A 20,676-nucleotide genomic window follows, 5' to 3' on the forward strand; every position below is an offset into this window, starting at 1 on the left:
GTGGAAGATTGACGAGAGCATCTTTTCTGAAGACTCATCCATAGCCACATTATCACGAAAATCGTCTCTACAAAGTGTAGAGTGCATTGAATGTGAACCAAAAACTACCATTGAACACCTTGGAAGAACAGCATACAAAACAGAATTGTGACACTACATTTTTTGTCGTTCTGCGAGATTAAGCGGCCCAGTATGTAGTAAAAGTTCAGGTCACACTGAAACTCCAGCTTGGTTTTTAAACAATTTCGCCCAAGTGAACAGACTGAAATTTCCTCCAAGTCTTAATCCAGGTAATCAAGGCTTGATTTCTCTTGAGTCTCGTCTTCGTTCTTCAGAGAGAGACACTTTTCAGGGGTGAGTGTGTGCTCCTTTCTTGAAACAGCGGCTGGTAATCAGGTCTTCTGGTAAACAGGTCCTTCAAGGCTTTGAAGTGAAATGACATCTTAAGGCCTGGCCAAACGCTCGCAACATTTGAACGCGACATCTTGCAACATTGTTGGGCACAACATGTTGCATACGGTTGGCCACCCTGTTGCGATATGTTGCAACATGTTGGATGATTTTGGATCAAATTTGAAAATGGTCAAATTTTTCGAGCAACATTTTGGATGTTGCATGATGTTGTACTCGTTTGGCCACGTTCACGCAACACTGTTGCGCTAAGGCATGCGCGTTAGGTCCACTTCTTGCGCGCCAGGGGCCTGGAGCACATGAACATTGACATGTTGCGTTGAAAATGATGAAAATGTTGCATCCGTTTGGCCACCCTGTGCAACACATGTCGCAACATCATGCAACAATGTTGCAAGATGTTGCGAGCGTTTGGCCAGGCCTTTAGACTGCTTAATAAGGGAGCTTAAGCAACAACAATGGGGAGGGCAACAAGAACGTCATAAATTTGCATATTTAGTTGGCAAAAAAAAAAAATTGGCTTTGCACGCCCTGCACGTGTGTTTTTGACTTTTGTCCATTTCTTTGCCGTCGTCAGCAAAACTGCAACGTGAAATAGCCAAATGTGAGGTTTTATGAAGAACGTCAGCACTTGAGGATAAATTTTCTAATTAAGCGCCGTTCCGACCAATGCGGTTTTTGGGGAACTACCACACCCTTGTCATTAAAAAGGTTGAAATAGTCATGAAGTGATTACATTATAATGTGAATTTATATTTTGAGATGACGTTCTTGTTGCCGTTGTCGTTACTTTAGCTCCCTAATTAACAATTAGACCCGTAGCCCTTGCGGGCTACGGGTCAATAGCCCACGAGGCGAAGCCGAATGGGCTATTGACCCGTGGCCCTTGAGGGCGAAGGGTCTAATTGTTTTAGTATCACCCAACTAGTCGGACAGAAAAGGCAATAACAAACTTAGCAAATGCGAGTTGAAGAAATATTTGTTTGGGAATAAAACGAAAGAAAGCGTCACGCTTTTTGCTACTCGAAGACTATTACTAATAGTCCTCTAGTAGCGTAGCCAATCAAAATGCAGGATTTGCATTAGTCCAGTGGTTGAGTGATACTAATTAACAATTATCACAGAGTCAAAGATGACTGGGTAAAGTACATATACAATCAAGCCAGACTAGTGGTCTGCAGTATTTTTGGAACTTGAATCGAGTAAATTTTGTTCTGAAGATTCTTAAATTCAACAAAGAGATTCCATGTTGCCATGTGTCTGTCCAGTAATAGATTACAGATGAGGTCACTGACGTTCTTACTACACTTTGATGTCTTATGTGATCCATTACTGAACATATGCACGGCAACATGGAATCTATTTGTTTTGTAATAAAGAATTATTCAAAGTTTTTGATGATGACTTTGGCTATGCATCTCTCCCCTAAAAGATCTTAGGTGAGAACCGATCAAATTGCACGTATTATTGAGCTTATTATGTATTAATCCACATTAGATGATCTAACAGGATGAAATCTTAATATATTAACTATATTGGCCAAGATGCGGTTATTTTAAAAACAGTGCAAGCATGAGAGACATCAGAATACATTTCTAAATGTAAACTCTTTCCAAGCCGTTAGATACATGTAATTGTCAGGACGGGAAGACATGTAATTCAATTTTAATTGTAACAAGCAGTTTCGTTATAATTGAGGCCTCAGTTGAATAATCATTAAGTAAGGTTTTTTTTTCGTTCATATTCTGCAATGTGAACTGACACAGGTAACACTGTGACAGTAACTAAAAATTTGGAAGGGACGAAATGGTTCAATTGAAAGATCAAGACATCAAAGTGTGTAATGAAACATAACACTCTGCTTTGACCAGGATGTGAAGAACATTATTTTTATTTATTAGCCCTCAGGAATATATACATTGTACTAAGAAAACCTATCTTGTTGTACACATTCTTTTTGTTTTTGCACCTTTCATGAACAAGTGGATTCCAGTGTTCCTGTTTGGGCTAGACTAAAACACAGGCCACATGTCACTGTTCCACAAATCAATAAACAACACAAAAAGTGTCTCCAGTAGCCCTATTTACGTTCCAAAAATGTTGTTTCAGGTTTAGGGGAAACGTTTGGTTTAGTCTTGACCTGTGCAATGTGACCTGTGTTTGAAACCCATCTGTTTCGATATCTTAACACCAACTTAAAATTCAATTACTCTTTGGAGGTCTTGATTTAACAACATCTGTATAGAGTGGTTTTCAAATGAGTGTCGTAAAACCAAAACCAAAGTAATTACTTTGGCCAATCAAAAAGGACGGGAGACAATCCAGTAAACCAATCAAAACTCGAAGTAATTACACGTAGCCGACACAAAGCGCGGGAAAATGTGCACGCGCGAGCCACAATTGGTTTTGGTTTCACTTCTGATTGGTTGAAAAAGTGGCTCGAGAACTTTGAACCAATCACTGAGTGAAGTAATTATAAACCAAAGCAATTCGCTAATTACTTTCGACACTCAATTGAAAACCGCTCTACTCAAACTTATAGATTTTACTCAGTCTAATGTCAGACGATTTTACTCGTCAATAGGCTCTGTTGCACTGCTGGAAGCTAAGGGTTTTATTGTGAAAGAGTGAATTATAATTAATATTGACATTCTATCATTCCAGCCATTTTTGGAAATGGTGGATTTTGACCCTTTTTACTCTGTTGCATTGGATATCGTTGAAGGCAGAAAAAAGTGAAACCATTGGTTGAACGTGGAATTTAGGGGTTTTATGAAAGCAAGAGTAATAAGTATTCAACTGCAATATTTTGCAGTTTTTCTTTGACACTCGAGGGTTAGCCTTGTGAGAAAGATATGCAATTTAAAAAAGGAAACCTTGCACCTGTTTATAGGAGTTTCGTACGGTTTTTTTTTTTGGTAGAAGGTTAATTTTTTTTCAACAGTAAAAATTGTTGGTAAACAAGATGGAGTCTTGCCAATTTTTTCCAGCAGAAAGCCTTTTTTGGAATCGCAGCTTTTGCTTGGCTTGAAAATCTCCCTAGTCCTGTGTAAAGGATACAGCAAATTCTTACAAAATAAGTGACTTAGGCCCGTTTTAAACGTCGCATTTTACATGTGCCGAATCTAATGCAAATGAGCGAAAACAATAGATTCAACTTAGTGCATGCTGCGGAACGCCGATCCGAGAGAGTACGAAGACCACAGTGCACAAGTGCGTCCCTGTAGGGAAGCCCAGGAAAGATTATCTCTAAGGCTTTTTTTTGCACACCCTCAATTAGCAGGCTAAGATATTCCGGAAAATTTGCCCAAACTGGGGAGGCATACTCCAACACTGAACGGATCAGGCTGGAGTACACCAGAACTAAATCCCCTTCCATCACACCGGACTTCTTGAAACAACGCAGTACGTACAGGCGTTTGCACGCTCTCTGAACAATGTACTCGCAGTGCGTGCTTCAGCATAACTTATCAGTGACATACACACCAAGCAACTTATACGTGTGGACGCGCTCGATTTCGGACCCAGAAAGCTGCAAAGGAGGAGGATGGTGCGGCTTGTAGTGTAACACGGCAGAAAACTGGTGGAACACCTAGGTATAATATCTACTACCGGGAGACGAAGTCATCACGGCTTCCCTGCATGTGACGTTCGAAAGTTTGATGGATGGAAAGCTTAAATGCAGTTTGGTGATTTTTTGGCCGAATTGAGAAAAAGGGTGCAAGGGCCCGTTTATATGAGGCGAGCCAGCCCGGTTAGGCAAGCTGGCCCGGTAAAAGGGCTGAAGTGTTTATATGTTCTTGTAACCGTGAAAGTCACGCAAGGGATAACTGTTTTGGTTCGAAATGAAGGTCCATTTTAGCTCAAGCAAGAACGGAATGGAATTTTAAACCAAAATATGCAAAAATAATCCTGTGAAAATGCAAATCTCGGATCTGGCTGCGTTTTCAAGGCAACCCACCCGTCCTAACAAATTTTCATCCCGACAAACCGGGCTGGACCGTTTACTATGAGAATTTTGCAGCCCGGCTTGCCGAGATCTCGGCAGCTCAGACCAGGATCTCGGCAAGCGGGCCAGCCCGCCTTTTCATATAAACATATCGAGATTTTACCAAAGAAAATAAGCATTAAACGAGGTCTCCCCAAAGCGGGCCAGCCAAAAGGCAATGGCCTTTACTTTTTCTACTCAAGATAATCACTTTGTTCGAGATTTGCGTGTAAAGAACTTGACTTTTCACGGTGGTTAAGTAAACGTAGTATTCCAGTTCAATATAAAAGATCTCAAGCAGTCCGTTAAACGAAATTTGGAAATTTGTGACTGTGCAGACCATCATACTACATTTAGCTTTCCGACCGTAGACTACACCTTACCTTATAAAGGAGGTAGCGATTCCTCTTGTTTGTAAATTTTACTTTTTTTTAACGCCGTGTTATCAAATGGCCATTCGTTAACCCTTAACTACCAAAATACTTACCATTTTTAAAGTAATCTTTCGCGAATAAACGGTTTGCAGCACTTCGCTACGCCGTATTAGAAGATTCCATTGCAACAAATGCGGTTTCGAGTCAATGTGGGCTCAGGTTTAGGCATCACGTCAGCAATGTTCGAAGGGCGTCCGAGGTGGATCATATCCGGTAAGTCCATCATTTTATAAGTGATCTTTCGGGCCATATTCGTCAACAGAAGCCCCCAGGCTGGCATCATTAAGCTAGAATGTGGGTAGAGGCAAACCTTTGGAAGAACACAAAGGCGAGAGATGGTTTCATGCAGACTGGGACGCCGAAAATGTTCTTTTGTAAACATGGCGGTTCACGAGTGAAGTTGTCTCTCTGGCCTTTCTGTGGACGAATTCCAGGACCTACTGACACAATCTGGGCAAGTTTTGAAAGCTAAAGCCTTCAATCGATGAGTAATTTTGCTGGTAGGACTGGGTGGCCCGACACTTATGAAAAAATCTATGAAATGAGAATCGGGGGGCTTCCCTTGTCATGGAATGGCAGAATTACCCAGAATTCTTTTTGGCCACGAAGGAGGCCACTTGACTGGCCCTCGTCAAATAGCTAAAGCGCGGCCGGAGGAAAAAGTAGTGAGAAGAAGATCTCTAGCCAGTAACCCTGGTGTGTGTTGTTAACGTAGACTTTTGATTTCTGAAGAAGTTTTTACTCTGGAAAACTCGCAGCAAAGTAGTGCTTTTTTTAGCCGTGTTATCCTCGTAGCAAAAGAACTGGCCTTTCGTAATTTCTTGTCAAGCAAAGGGTATAATGTAAATAAGAGAATACTGAGATTTATATTTGCAAATTACCTGTCCTTTTACCACTTAAGTCAAACTCTACATCTGTATGCAATAAGCGCATTCAAAATCTTCTCATGCATGATCTTGGTGGAAATTACCTTCTGTCCTTCAATAAACCTAAAACAACCAGTTATGGTCTTAGTTCTTTTTCTAACGTACCAGCTAAGTTGCGAATTGCGCTACCTGATTTTATCCGTACCACTGAGTTTACTGGGTTTAAAGAGAATCGAGGCTCGCATTTTGTACAGCGGCTTTTCTTGTTAATTAATATATCTTCAAATATTGTGTATTTAGTTATGTACCTGTATATGCTATGTATTTTAGTTGTAAATGTAATGTCTCGAAGATATTAGCTCTTGTAGTTATTCTGAAATTCGAGATGAAATATAGTTTATGCATGCTTGCATGTATGTATGTGTGTTACCTTAAGCAGGGCGCATGCGCACTATTAGCTCTTGTAGTTATTCTGAAATTCCAGATGAAATATAGTTTATGCATGCTTGCATGTATGTATGTGTGTTACCTTTAGCAGGGCGCATGCGCACACTTTGTAATCTGCGACTTCTTTGCTTACCATATGACAGAGAAAAAGACTTTTCCGTTAAATATATAAGCCATCTAATTCTTACGCTATATTGACAAGGGCGGTTTGGAGCTGTGAGTAGGCGTGGGATTTGTCACATATGGTTTAGGGGCCGACATATCTCTCCCTCAATGCCGTACCGGGAGGCAAGGTCGGTAGCAGAAAGCAGTGAAGGGCCAACTGCGTCCAAAAGCGATCGCACGGGCCGAAATCCCGGGATGACTCGTTTGGTACGACGCTCCAGCGCCGGTGTCTGGAGGTACTGCGTTTTTCTCTCTTGTTCAAACATTCCGTCAGCGCATGCGCAAATGTTCTGGCTCTTCGATACCTAGCTTACCAAAAAAAAATTAACTTGCTGTTTTTTTTTGTTTTTTTTAAACCAGCAATTGGCATTTCAGGTGATTTTATAGGCATAAACGTAACGTAAGAACCGTGCGTGTCTGTTCTTGTCTCAGACAGAGGCGAGAGATGGTTTCATGCAGACTGGGACGCCTAAAATGCTCTTTCTCTAAGAGTGGTCGCTTTGTAATTTGATAATAGTAGTATTTATAAATCATTTCTTATATTTCTTAGTTGTAAAGAGGCGCAATTCAGTTTTTTTAACTGCAATGTTTTTCTTAATAAACACAGTCTATCTATCTATCTATATCTATCTTTTGTAAACATGGCGGTTCACGAGTGAAGTTGTCTCTCTGGCCTTTCTGTGGACGAATTCCAGGACCTACTGACACAATCTGGGCAAGTTTTGAAAGCTAAAGCCTTCAATCGATGAGTAATTTTGCTGGTAGGACTGGGTGGCCCGACACTTATGAAAAAATCTATGAAATGAGAATCGGGGGGCTTCCCTTGTCATGGAATGGCAGAATTACCCAGAATTCTTTTTGGCCACGAAGGAGGCCACTTGACTGGCCCTCGTCAAATAGCTAAAGCGCGGCCGGAGGAAAAAGTAGTGAGAAGAAGATCTCTAGCCAGTAACCCTGGTGTGTGTTGTTAACGTAGACTTTTGATTTCTGAAGAAGTTTTTACTCTGGAAAACTCGCAGCAAAGTAGTGCTTTTTTTAGCCGTGTTATCCTCGTAGCAAAAGAACTGGCCTTTCGTAATTTCTTGTCAAGCAAAGGGTATAATGTAAATAAGAGAATACTGAGATTTATATTTGCAAATTACCTGTCCTTTTACCACTTAAGTCAAACTCTACATCTGTATGCAATAAGCGCATTCAAAATCTTCTCATGCATGATCTTGGTGGAAATTACCTTCTGTCCTTCAATAAACCTAAAACAACCAGTTATGGTCTTAGTTCTTTTTCTAACGTACCAGCTAAGTTGCGAATTGCGCTACCTGATTTTATCCGTACCACTGAGTTTACTGGGTTTAAAGAGAATCGAGGCTCGCATTTTGTACAGCGGCTTTTCTTGTTAATTAATATATCTTCAAATATTGTGTATTTAGTTATGTACCTGTATATGCTATGTATTTTAGTTGTAAATGTAATGTCTCGAAGATATTAGCTCTTGTAGTTATTCTGAAATTCGAGATGAAATATAGTTTATGCATGCTTGCATGTATGTATGTGTGTTACCTTAAGCAGGGCGCATGCGCACTATTAGCTCTTGTAGTTATTCTGAAATTCCAGATGAAATATAGTTTATGCATGCTTGCATGTATGTATGTGTGTTACCTTTAGCAGGGCGCATGCGCACACTTTGTAATCTGCGACTTCTTTGCTTACCATATGACAGAGAAAAAGACTTTTCCGTTAAATATATAAGCCATCTAATTCTTACGCTATATTGACAAGGGCGGTTTGGAGCTGTGAGTAGGCGTGGGATTTGTCACATATGGTTTAGGGGCCGACATATCTCTCCCTCAATGCCGTACCGGGAGGCAAGGTCGGTAGCAGAAAGCAGTGAAGGGCCAACTGCGTCCAAAAGCGATCGCACGGGCCGAAATCCCGGGATGACTCGTTTGGTACGACGCTCCAGCGCCGGTGTCTGGAGGTACTGCGTTTTTCTCTCTTGTTCAAACATTCCGTCAGCGCATGCGCAAATGTTCTGGCTCTTCGATACCTAGCTTACCAAAAAAAAATTAACTTGCTGTTTTTTTTTGTTTTTTTTTAAACCAGCAATTGGCATTTCAGGTGATTTTATAGGCATAAACGTAACGTAAGAACCGTGCGTGTCTGTTCTTGTCTCAGACAGAGGCGAGAGATGGTTTCATGCAGACTGGGACGCCTAAAATGCTCTTTCTCTAAGAGTGGTCGCTTTGTAATTTGATAATAGTAGTATTTATAAATCATTTCTTATATTTCTTAGTTGTAAAGAGGCGCAATTCAGTTTTTTTAACTGCAATGTTTTTCTTAATAAACACAGTCTATCTATCTATCTATATCTATCTTTTGTAAACATGGCGGTTCACGAGTGAAGTTGTCTCTCTGGCCTTTCTGTGGACGAATTCCAGGACCTACTGACACAATCTGGGCAAGTTTTGAAAGCTAAAGCCTTCAATCGATGAGTAATTTTGCTGGTAGGACTGGGTGGCCCGACACTTATGAAAAAATCTATGAAATGAGAATCGGGGGGCTTCCCTTGTCATGGAATGGCAGAATTACCCAGAATTCTTTTTGGCCACGAAGGAGGCCACTTGACTGGCCCTCGTCAAATAGCTAAAGCGCGGCCGGAGGAAAAAGTAGTGAGAAGAAGATCTCTAGCCAGTAACCCTGGTGTGTGTTGTTAACGTAGACTTTTGATTTCTGAAGAAGTTTTTACTCTGGAAAACTCGCAGCAAAGTAGTGCTTTTTTTAGCCGTGTTATCCTCGTAGCAAAAGAACTGGCCTTTCGTAATTTCTTGTCAAGCAAAGGGTATAATGTAAATAAGAGAATACTGAGATTTATATTTGCAAATTACCTGTCCTTTTACCACTTAAGTCAAACTCTACATCTGTATGCAATAAGCGCATTCAAAATCTTCTCATGCATGATCTTGGTGGAAATTACCTTCTGTCCTTCAATAAACCTAAAACAACCAGTTATGGTCTTAGTTCTTTTTCTAACGTACCAGCTAAGTTGCGAATTGCGCTACCTGATTTTATCCGTACCACTGAGTTTACTGGGTTTAAAGAGAATCGAGGCTCGCATTTTGTACAGCGGCTTTTCTTGTTAATTAATATATCTTCAAATATTGTGTATTTAGTTATGTACCTGTATATGCTATGTATTTTAGTTGTAAATGTAATGTCTCGAAGATATTAGCTCTTGTAGTTATTCTGAAATTCGAGATGAAATATAGTTTATGCATGCTTGCATGTATGTATGTGTGTTACCTTAAGCAGGGCGCATGCGCACTATTAGCTCTTGTAGTTATTCTGAAATTCCAGATGAAATATAGTTTATGCATGCTTGCATGTATGTATGTGTGTTACCTTTAGCAGGGCGCATGCGCACACTTTGTAATCTGCGACTTCTTTGCTTACCATATGACAGAGAAAAAGACTTTTCCGTTAAATATATAAGCCATCTAATTCTTACGCTATATTGACAAGGGCGGTTTGGAGCTGTGAGTAGGCGTGGGATTTGTCACATATGGTTTAGGGGCCGACATATCTCTCCCTCAATGCCGTACCGGGAGGCAAGGTCGGTAGCAGAAAGCAGTGAAGGGCCAACTGCGTCCAAAAGCGATCGCACGGGCCGAAATCCCGGGATGACTCGTTTGGTACGACGCTCCAGCGCCGGTGTCTGGAGGTACTGCGTTTTTCTCTCTTGTTCAAACATTCCGTCAGCGCATGCGCAAATGTTCTGGCTCTTCGATACCTAGCTTACCAAAAAAAAATTAACTTGCTGTTTTTTTTGTTTTTTTTTAAACCAGCAATTGGCATTTCAGGTGATTTTATAGGCATAAACGTAACGTAAGAACCGTGCGTGTCTGTTCTTGTCTCAGACAGAGGCGAGAGATGGTTTCATGCAGACTGGGACGCCTAAAATGCTCTTTCTCTAAGAGTGGTCGCTTTGTAATTTGATAATAGTAGTATTTATAAATCATTTCTTATATTTCTTAGTTGTAAAGAGGCGCAATTCAGTTTTTTTAACTGCAATGTTTTTCTTAATAAACACAGTCTATCTATCTATCTATATCTATCTTTTGTAAACATGGCGGTTCACGAGTGAAGTTGTCTCTCTGGCCTTTCTGTGGACGAATTCCAGGACCTACTGACACAATCTGGGCAAGTTTTGAAAGCTAAAGCCTTCAATCGATGAGTAATTTTGCTGGTAGGACTGGGTGGCCCGACACTTATGAAAAAATCTATGAAATGAGAATCGGGGGGCTTCCCTTGTCATGGAATGGCAGAATTACCCAGAATTCTTTTTGGCCACGAAGGAGGCCACTTGACTGGCCCTCGTCAAATAGCTAAAGCGCGGCCGGAGGAAAAAGTAGTGAGAAGAAGATCTCTAGCCAGTAACCCTGGTGTGTGTTGTTAACGTAGACTTTTGATTTCTGAAGAAGTTTTTACTCTGGAAAACTCGCAGCAAAGTAGTGCTTTTTTTAGCCGTGTTATCCTCGTAGCAAAAGAACTGGCCTTTCGTAATTTCTTGTCAAGCAAAGGGTATAATGTAAATAAGAGAATACTGAGATTTATATTTGCAAATTACCTGTCCTTTTACCACTTAAGTCAAACTCTACATCTGTATGCAATAAGCGCATTCAAAATCTTCTCATGCATGATCTTGGTGGAAATTACCTTCTGTCCTTCAATAAACCTAAAACAACCAGTTATGGTCTTAGTTCTTTTTCTAACGTACCAGCTAAGTTGCGAATTGCGCTACCTGATTTTATCCGTACCACTGAGTTTACTGGGTTTAAAGAGAATCGAGGCTCGCATTTTGTACAGCGGCTTTTCTTGTTAATTAATATATCTTCAAATATTGTGTATTTAGTTATGTACCTGTATATGCTATGTATTTTAGTTGTAAATGTAATGTCTCGAAGATATTAGCTCTTGTAGTTATTCTGAAATTCGAGATGAAATATAGTTTATGCATGCTTGCATGTATGTATGTGTGTTACCTTAAGCAGGGCGCATGCGCACTATTAGCTCTTGTAGTTATTCTGAAATTCCAGATGAAATATAGTTTATGCATGCTTGCATGTATGTATGTGTGTTACCTTTAGCAGGGCGCATGCGCACACTTTGTAATCTGCGACTTCTTTGCTTACCATATGACAGAGAAAAAGACTTTTCCGTTAAATATATAAGCCATCTAATTCTTACGCTATATTGACAAGGGCGGTTTGGAGCTGTGAGTAGGCGTGGGATTTGTCACATATGGTTTAGGGGCCGACATATCTCTCCCTCAATGCCGTACCGGGAGGCAAGGTCGGTAGCAGAAAGCAGTGAAGGGCCAACTGCGTCCAAAAGCGATCGCACGGGCCGAAATCCCGGGATGACTCGTTTGGTACGACGCTCCAGCGCCGGTGTCTGGAGGTACTGCGTTTTTCTCTCTTGTTCAAACATTCCGTCAGCGCATGCGCAAATGTTCTGGCTCTTCGATACCTAGCTTACCAAAAAAAAATTAACTTGCTGTTTTTTTTTGTTTTTTTTTAAACCAGCAATTGGCATTTCAGGTGATTTTATAGGCATAAACGTAACGTAAGAACCGTGCGTGTCTGTTCTTGTCTCAGACAGAGGCGAGAGATGGTTTCATGCAGACTGGGACGCCTAAAATGCTCTTTCTCTAAGAGTGGTCGCTTTGTAATTTGATAATAGTAGTATTTATAAATCATTTCTTATATTTCTTAGTTGTAAAGAGGCGCAATTCAGTTTTTTTAACTGCAATGTTTTTCTTAATAAACACAGTCTATCTATCTATCTATATCTATCTTTTGTAAACATGGCGGTTCACGAGTGAAGTTGTCTCTCTGGCCTTTCTGTGGACGAATTCCAGGACCTACTGACACAATCTGGGCAAGTTTTGAAAGCTAAAGCCTTCAATCGATGAGTAATTTTGCTGGTAGGACTGGGTGGCCCGACACTTATGAAAAAATCTATGAAATGAGAATCGGGGGGCTTCCCTTGTCATGGAATGGCAGAATTACCCAGAATTCTTTTTGGCCACGAAGGAGGCCACTTGACTGGCCCTCGTCAAATAGCTAAAGCGCGGCCGGAGGAAAAAGTAGTGAGAAGAAGATCTCTAGCCAGTAACCCTGGTGTGTGTTGTTAACGTAGACTTTTGATTTCTGAAGAAGTTTTTACTCTGGAAAACTCGCAGCAAAGTAGTGCTTTTTTTAGCCGTGTTATCCTCGTAGCAAAAGAACTGGCCTTTCGTAATTTCTTGTCAAGCAAAGGGTATAATGTAAATAAGAGAATACTGAGATTTATATTTGCAAATTACCTGTCCTTTTACCACTTAAGTCAAACTCTACATCTGTATGCAATAAGCGCATTCAAAATCTTCTCATGCATGATCTTGGTGGAAATTACCTTCTGTCCTTCAATAAACCTAAAACAACCAGTTATGGTCTTAGTTCTTTTTCTAACGTACCAGCTAAGTTGCGAATTGCGCTACCTGATTTTATCCGTACCACTGAGTTTACTGGGTTTAAAGAGAATCGAGGCTCGCATTTTGTACAGCGGCTTTTCTTGTTAATTAATATATCTTCAAATATTGTGTATTTAGTTATGTACCTGTATATGCTATGTATTTTAGTTGTAAATGTAATGTCTCGAAGATATTAGCTCTTGTAGTTATTCTGAAATTCGAGATGAAATATAGTTTATGCATGCTTGCATGTATGTATGTGTGTTACCTTAAGCAGGGCGCATGCGCACTATTAGCTCTTGTAGTTATTCTGAAATTCCAGATGAAATATAGTTTATGCATGCTTGCATGTATGTATGTGTGTTACCTTTAGCAGGGCGCATGCGCACACTTTGTAATCTGCGACTTCTTTGCTTACCATATGACAGAGAAAAAGACTTTTCCGTTAAATATATAAGCCATCTAATTCTTACGCTATATTGACAAGGGCGGTTTGGAGCTGTGAGTAGGCGTGGGATTTGTCACATATGGTTTAGGGGCCGACATATCTCTCCCTCAATGCCGTACCGGGAGGCAAGGTCGGTAGCAGAAAGCAGTGAAGGGCCAACTGCGTCCAAAAGCGATCGCACGGGCCGAAATCCCGGGATGACTCGTTTGGTACGACGCTCCAGCGCCGGTGTCTGGAGGTACTGCGTTTTTCTCTCTTGTTCAAACATTCCGTCAGCGCATGCGCAAATGTTCTGGCTCTTCGATACCTAGCTTACCAAAAAAAATTAACTTGGGGGTTTTTTTTGTTTTTTTTTAAACCAGCAATTGGCATTTCAGGTGATTTTATAGGCATAAACGTAACGTAAGAACCGTGCGTGTCTGTTCTTGTCTCAGACAGAGGCGAGAGATGGTTTCATGCAGACTGGGACGCCTAAAATGCTCTTTCTCTAAGAGTGGTCGCTTTGTAATTTGATAATAGTAGTATTTATAAATCATTTCTTATATTTCTTAGTTGTAAAGAGGCGCAATTCAGTTTTTTTAACTGCAATGTTTTTCTTAATAAACACAGTCTATCTATCTATCTATATCTATCTTTTGTAAACATGGCGGTTCACGAGTGAAGTTGTCTCTCTGGCCTTTCTGTGGACGAATTCCAGGACCTACTGACACAATCTGGGCAAGTTTTGAAAGCTAAAGCCTTCAATCGATGAGTAATTTTGCTGGTAGGACTGGGTGGCCCGACACTTATGAAAAAATCTATGAAATGAGAATCGGGGGGCTTCCCTTGTCATGGAATGGCAGAATTACCCAGAATTCTTTTTGGCCACGAAGGAGGCCACTTGACTGGCCCTCGTCAAATAGCTAAAGCGCGGCCGGAGGAAAAAGTAGTGAGAAGAAGATCTCTAGCCAGTAACCCTGGTGTGTGTTGTTAACGTAGACTTTTGATTTCTGAAGAAGTTTTTACTCTGGAAAACTCGCAGCAAAGTAGTGCTTTTTTTAGCCGTGTTATCCTCGTAGCAAAAGAACTGGCCTTTCGTAATTTCTTGTCAAGCAAAGGGTATAATGTAAATAAGAGAATACTGAGATTTATATTTGCAAATTACCTGTCCTTTTACCACTTAAGTCAAACTCTACATCTGTATGCAATAAGCGCATTCAAAATCTTCTCATGCATGATCTTGGTGGAAATTACCTTCTGTCCTTCAATAAACCTAAAACAACCAGTTATGGTCTTAGTTCTTTTTCTAACGTACCAGCTAAGTTGCGAATTGCGCTACCTGATTTTATCCGTACCACTGAGTTTACTGGGTTTAAAGAGAATCGAGGCTCGCATTTTGTACAGCGGCTTTTCTTGTTAATTAATATATCTTCAAATATTGTGTATTTAGTTATGTACCTGTATATGCTATGTATTTTAGTTGTAAATGTAATGTCTCGAAGATATTAGCTCTTGTAGTTATTCTGAAATTCGAGATGAAATATAGTTTATGCATGCTTGCATGTATGTATGTGTGTTACCTTAAGCAGGGCGCATGCGCACTATTAGCTCTTGTAGTTATTCTGAAATTCCAGATGAAATATAGTTTATGCATGCTTGCATGTATGTATGTGTGTTACCTTTAGCAGGGCGCATGCGCACACTTTGTAATCTGCGACTTCTTTGCTTACCATATGACAGAGAAAAAGACTTTTCCGTTAAATATATAAGCCATCTAATTCTTACGCTATATTGACAAGGGCGGTTTGGAGCTGTGAGTAGGCGTGGGATTTGTCACATATGGTTTAGGGGCCGACATATCTCTCCCTCAATGCCGTACCGGGAGGCAAGGTCGGTAGCAGAAAGCAGTGAAGGGCCAACTGCGTCCAAAAGCGATCGCACGGGCCGAAATCCCGGGATGACTCGTTTGGTACGACGCTCCAGCGCCGGTGTCTGGAGGTACTGCGTTTTTCTCTCTTGTTCAAACATTCCGTCAGCGCATGCGCAAATGTTCTGGCTCTTCGATACCTAGCTTACCAAAAAAAAATTAACTTGCTGTTTTTTTTTTTTTTTTTTTAAACCAGCAATTGGCATTTCAGGTGATTTTATAGGCATAAACGTAACGTAAGAACCGTGCGTGTCTGTTCTTGTCTCAGACAGAGGCGAGAGATGGTTTCATGCAGACTGGGACGCCTAAAATGCTCTTTCTCTAAGAGTGGTCGCTTTGTAATTTGATAATAGTAGTATTTATAAATCATTTCTTATATTTCTTAGTTGTAAAGAGGCGCAATTCAGTTTTTTTAACTGCAATGTTTTTCTTAATAAACACAGTCTATCTATCTATCTATATCTATCTTTTGTAAACATGGCGGTTCACGAGTGAAGTTGTCTCTCTGGCCTTTCTGTGGACGAATTCCAGGACCTACTGACACAATCTGGGCAAGTTTTGAAAGCTAAAGCCTTCAATCGATGAGTAATTTTGCTGGTAGGACTGGGTGGCCCGACACTTATGAAAAAATCTATGAAATGAGAATCGGGGGGCCTCCCTTGTCATGGAATGGCAGAATTACCCAGAATTCTTTTTGGCCACGAAGGAGGCCACTTGACTGGCCCTCGTCAAATAGCTAAAGCGCGGCCGGAGGAAAAAGTAGTGAGAAGAAGATCTCTAGCCAGTAACCCTGGTGTGTGTTGTTAACGTAGACTTTTGATTTCTGAAGAAGTTTTTACTCTGGAAAACTCGCAGCAAAGTAGTGCTTTTTTTAGCCGTGTTATCCTCGTAGCAAAAGAACTGGCCTTTCGTAATTTCTTGTCAAGCAAAGGGTATAATGTAAATAAGAGAATACTGAGATTTATATTTGCAAATTACCTGTCCTTTTACCACTTAAGTCAAACTCTACATCTGTATGCAATAAGCGCATTCAAAATCTTCTCATGCATGATCTTGGTGGAAATTACCTTCTGTCCTTCAATAAACCTAAAACAACCAGTTATGGTCTTAGTTCTTTTTCTAACGTACCAGCTAAGTTGCGAATTGCGCTACCTGATTTTATCCGTACCACTGAGTTTACTGGGTTTAAAGAGAATCGAGGCTCGCATTTTGTACAGCGGCTTTTCTTGTTAATTAATATATCTTCAAATATTGTGTATTTAGTTATGTACCTGTATATGCTATGTATTTTAGTTGTAAATGTAATGTCTCGAAGATATTAGCTCTTGTAGTTATTCTGAAATTCGAGATGAAATATAGTTTATGCATGCTTGCATGTATGTATGTGTGTTACCTTAAGCAGGGCGCATGCGCACTATTAGCTCTTGTAGTTATTCTGAAATTCCAGATGAAATATAGTTTATGCATGCTTGCATGTATGTATGTGTGTTACCTTTAGCAGGGCGCATGCGCACACTTTGTAATCTGCGACTTCTTTGCTTACCATATGACAGAGAAAAAGACTTTTCCGTTAAATATATAAGCCATCTAATTCTTACGCTATATTGACAAGGGCGGTTTGGAGCTGTGAGTAGGCGTGGGATTTGTCACATATGGTTTAGGGGCCGACATATCTCTCCCTCAATGCCGTACCGGGAGGCAAGGTCGGTAGCAGAAAGCAGTGAAGGGCCAACTGCGTCCAAAAGCGATCGCACGGGCCGAAATCCCGGGATGACTCGTTTGGTACGACGCTCCAGCGCCGGTGTCTGGAGGTACTGCGTTTTTCTCTCTTGTTCAAACATTCCGTCAGCGCATGCGCAAATGTTCTGGCTCTTCGATACCTAGCTTACCAAAAAAAATTAACTTGCTGTTTTTTTTTTTTTTTTTTAAACCAGCAATTGGCATTTCAGGTGATTTTATAGGCATAAACGTAACGTAAGAACCGTGCGTGTCTGTTCTTGTCTCAGACAGAGGCGAGAGATGGTTTCATGCAGACTGGGACGCCTAAAATGCTCTTTCTCTAAGAGTGGTCGCTTTGTAATTTGATAATAGTAGTATTTATAAATCATTTCTTATATTTCTTAGTTGTAAAGAGGCGCAATTCAGTTTTTTTAACTGCAATGTTTTTCTTAATAAACACAGTCTATCTATCTATCTATATCTATCTTTTGTAAACATGGCGGTTCACGAGTGAAGTTGTCTCTCTGGCCTTTCTGTGGACGAATTCCAGGACCTACTGACACAATCTGGGCAAGTTTTGAAAGCTAAAGCCTTCAATCGATGAGTAATTTTGCTGGTAGGACTGGGTGGCCCGACACTTATGAAAAAATCTATGAAATGAGAATCGGGGGGCTTCCCTTGTCATGGAATGGCAGAATTACCCAGAATTCTTTTTGGCCACGAAGGAGGCCACTTGACTGGCCCTCGTCAAATAGCTAAAGCGCGGCCGGAGGAAAAAGTAGTGAGAAGAAGATCTCTAGCCAGTAACCCTGGTGTGTGTTGTTAACGTAGACTTTTGATTTCTGAAGAAGTTTTTACTCTGGAAAACTCGCAGCAAAGTAGTGCTTTTTTTAGCCGTGTTATCCTCGTAGCAAAAGAACTGGCCTTTCGTAATTTCTTGTCAAGCAAAGGGTATAATGTAAATAAGAGAATACTGAGATTTATATTTGCAAATTACCTGTCCTTTTACCACTTAAGTCAAACTCTACATCTGTATGCAATAAGCGCATTCAAAATCTTCTCATGCATGATCTTGGTGGAAATTACCTTCTGTCCTTCAATAAACCTAAAACAACCAGTTATGGTCTTAGTTCTTTTTCTAACGTACCAGCTAAGTTGCGAATTGCGCTACCTGATTTTATCCGTACCACTGAGTTTACTGGGTTTAAAGAGAATCGAGGCTCGCATTTTGTACAGCGGCTTTTCTTGTTAATTAATATATCTTCAAATATTGTGTATTTAGTTATGTACCTGTATATGCTATGTATTTTAGTTGTAAATGTAATGTCTCGAAGATATTAGCTCTTGTAGTTATTCTGAAATTCGAGATGAAATATAGTTTATGCATGCTTGCATGTATGTATGTGTGTTACCTTAAGCAGGGCGCATGCGCACTATTAGCTCTTGTAGTTATTCTGAAATTCCAGATGAAATATAGTTTATGCATGCTTGCATGTATGTATGTGTGTTACCTTTAGCAGGGCGCATGCGCACACTTTGTAATCTGCGACTTCTTTGCTTACCATATGACAGAGAAAAAGACTTTTCCGTTAAATATATAAGCCATCTAATTCTTACGCTATATTGACAAGGGCGGTTTGGAGCTGTGAGTAGGCGTGGGATTTGTCACATATGGTTTAGGGGCCGACATATCTCTCCCTCAATGCCGTACCGGGAGGCAAGGTCGGTAGCAGAAAGCAGTGAAGGGCCAACTGCGTCCAAAAGCGATCGCACGGGCCGAAATCCCGGGATGACTCGTTTGGTACGACGCTCCAGCGCCGGTGTCTGGAGGTACTGCGTTTTTCTCTCTTGTTCAAACATTCCGTCAGCGCATGCGCAAATGTTCTGGCTCTTCGATACCTAGCTTACCAAAAAAAATTAACTTGCTGTTTTTTTTTGTTTTTTTTTAAACCAGCAATTGGCATTTCAGGTGATTTTATAGGCATAAACGTAACGTAAGAACCGTGCGTGTCTGTTCTTGTCTCAGACAGAGGCGAGAGATGGTTTCATGCAGACTGGGACGCCTAAAATGCTCTTTCTCTAAGAGTGGTCGCTTTGTAATTTGATAATAGTAGTATTTATAAATCATTTCTTATATTTCTTAGTTGTAAAGAGGCGCAATTCAGTTTTTTTAACTGCAATGTTTTTCTTAATAAACACAGTCTATCTATCTATCTATATCTATCTTTTGTAAACATGGCGGTTCACGAGTGAAGTTGTCTCTCTGGCCTTTCTGTGGACGAATTCCAGGACCTACTGACACAATCTGGGCAAGTTTTGAAAGCTAAAGCCTTCAATCGATGAGTAATTTTGCTGGTAGGACTGGGTGGCCCGACACTTATGAAAAAATCTATGAAATGAGAATCGGGGGGCTTCCCTTGTCATGGAATGGCAGAATTACCCAGAATTCTTTTTGGCCACGAAGGAGGCCACTTGACTGGCCCTCGTCAAATAGCTAAAGCGCGGCCGGAGGAAAAAGTAGTGAGAAGAAGATCTCTAGCCAGTAACCCTGGTGTGTGTTGTTAACGTAGACTTTTGATTTCTGAAGAAGTTTTTACTCTGGAAAACTCGCAGCAAAGTAGTGCTTTTTTTAGCCGTGTTATCCTCGTAGCAAAAGAACTGGCCTTTCGTAATTTCTTGTCAAGCAAAGGGTATAATGTAAATAAGAGAATACTGAGATTTATATTTGCAAATTACCTGTCCTTTTACCACTTAAGTCAAACTCTACATCTGTATGCAATAAGCGCATTCAAAATCTTCTCATGCATGATCTTGGTGGAAATTACCTTCTGTCCTTCAATAAACCTAAAACAACCAGTTATGGTCTTAGTTCTTTTTCTAACGTACCAGCTAAGTTGCGAATTGCGCTACCTGATTTTATCCGTACCACTGAGTTTACTGGGTTTAAAGAGAATCGAGGCTCGCATTTTGTACAGCGGCTTTCTTGTTAATTAATATATCTTCAAATATTGTGTATTTAGTTATGTACCTGTATATGCTATGTATTTTAGTTGTAAATGTAATGTCTCGAAGATATTAGCTCTTGTAGTTATTCTGAAATTCGAGATGAAATATAGTTTATGCATGCTTGCATGTATGTGTGTGTTACCTTAAGCAGGGCGCATGCGCACTATTAGCTCTTGTAGTTATTCTGAATTCCAGATGAAATATAGTTTATGCATGCTTGCATGTATGTATGTGTGTTACCTTTAGCAGGGCGCATGCGCACACTTTGTAATCTGCGACTTCTTTGCTTACCATATGACAGAGAAAAAGACTTTTCCGTTAAATATATAAGCCATCTAATTCTTACGCTATATTGACAAGGGCGGTTTGGAGCTGTGAGTAGGCGTGGGATTTGTCACATATGGTTTAGGGGCCGACATATCTCTCCCTCAATGCCGTACCGGGAGGCAAGGTCGGTAGCAGAAAGCAGTGAAGGGCCAACTGCGTCCAAAAGCGATCGCACGGGCCGAAATCCGGGATGACTCGTTTGGTACGACGCTCCAGCGCCGGTGTCTGGAGGTACTGCGTTTTTCTCTCTTGTTCAAACATTCCGTCAGCGCATGCGCAAATGTTCTGGCTCTTCGATACCTAGCTTACCAAAAAAAAATTAACTTGCTGTTTTTTGTTTTTTTTTAAACCAGCAATTGGCATTTCAGGTGATTTTATAGGCATAAAACGTAACGTAAGAAATCCGTGCGTGTCCTGTTCTTGTCTCAGGAAACAGAGGCGAGAGATGGTT

The 20,676-nt window shown here is 40.6% G+C and overlaps 1 protein-coding gene across 1 annotated transcript in view; it reads left to right on the forward strand.

Annotated features, from left to right (window-relative positions):
* LOC137984623 (alpha-catulin-like) overlaps window positions 1–2,479 on the forward strand; it is a 40,068-nt gene extending 37,589 nt beyond the window's left edge. Inside the window, exon 18 of the mRNA XM_068831822.1 lies at window positions 1–2,479. This exon is cut by the window's left edge and continues 35 nt beyond it. Within this exon, the coding sequence (XP_068687923.1) occupies window positions 1–151 (151 nt within the window). The 3' untranslated portion in view covers window positions 152–2,479.
* Window positions 2,480–20,676: the final 18,197 nt, after the last annotated feature.

The sequence above is a fragment of the Montipora foliosa genome, chromosome 14 (assembly GCF_036669935.1).
Source record: "Montipora foliosa isolate CH-2021 chromosome 14, ASM3666993v2, whole genome shotgun sequence".
Taxonomy (NCBI): Eukaryota; Metazoa; Cnidaria; class Anthozoa; order Scleractinia; family Acroporidae; genus Montipora; species Montipora foliosa.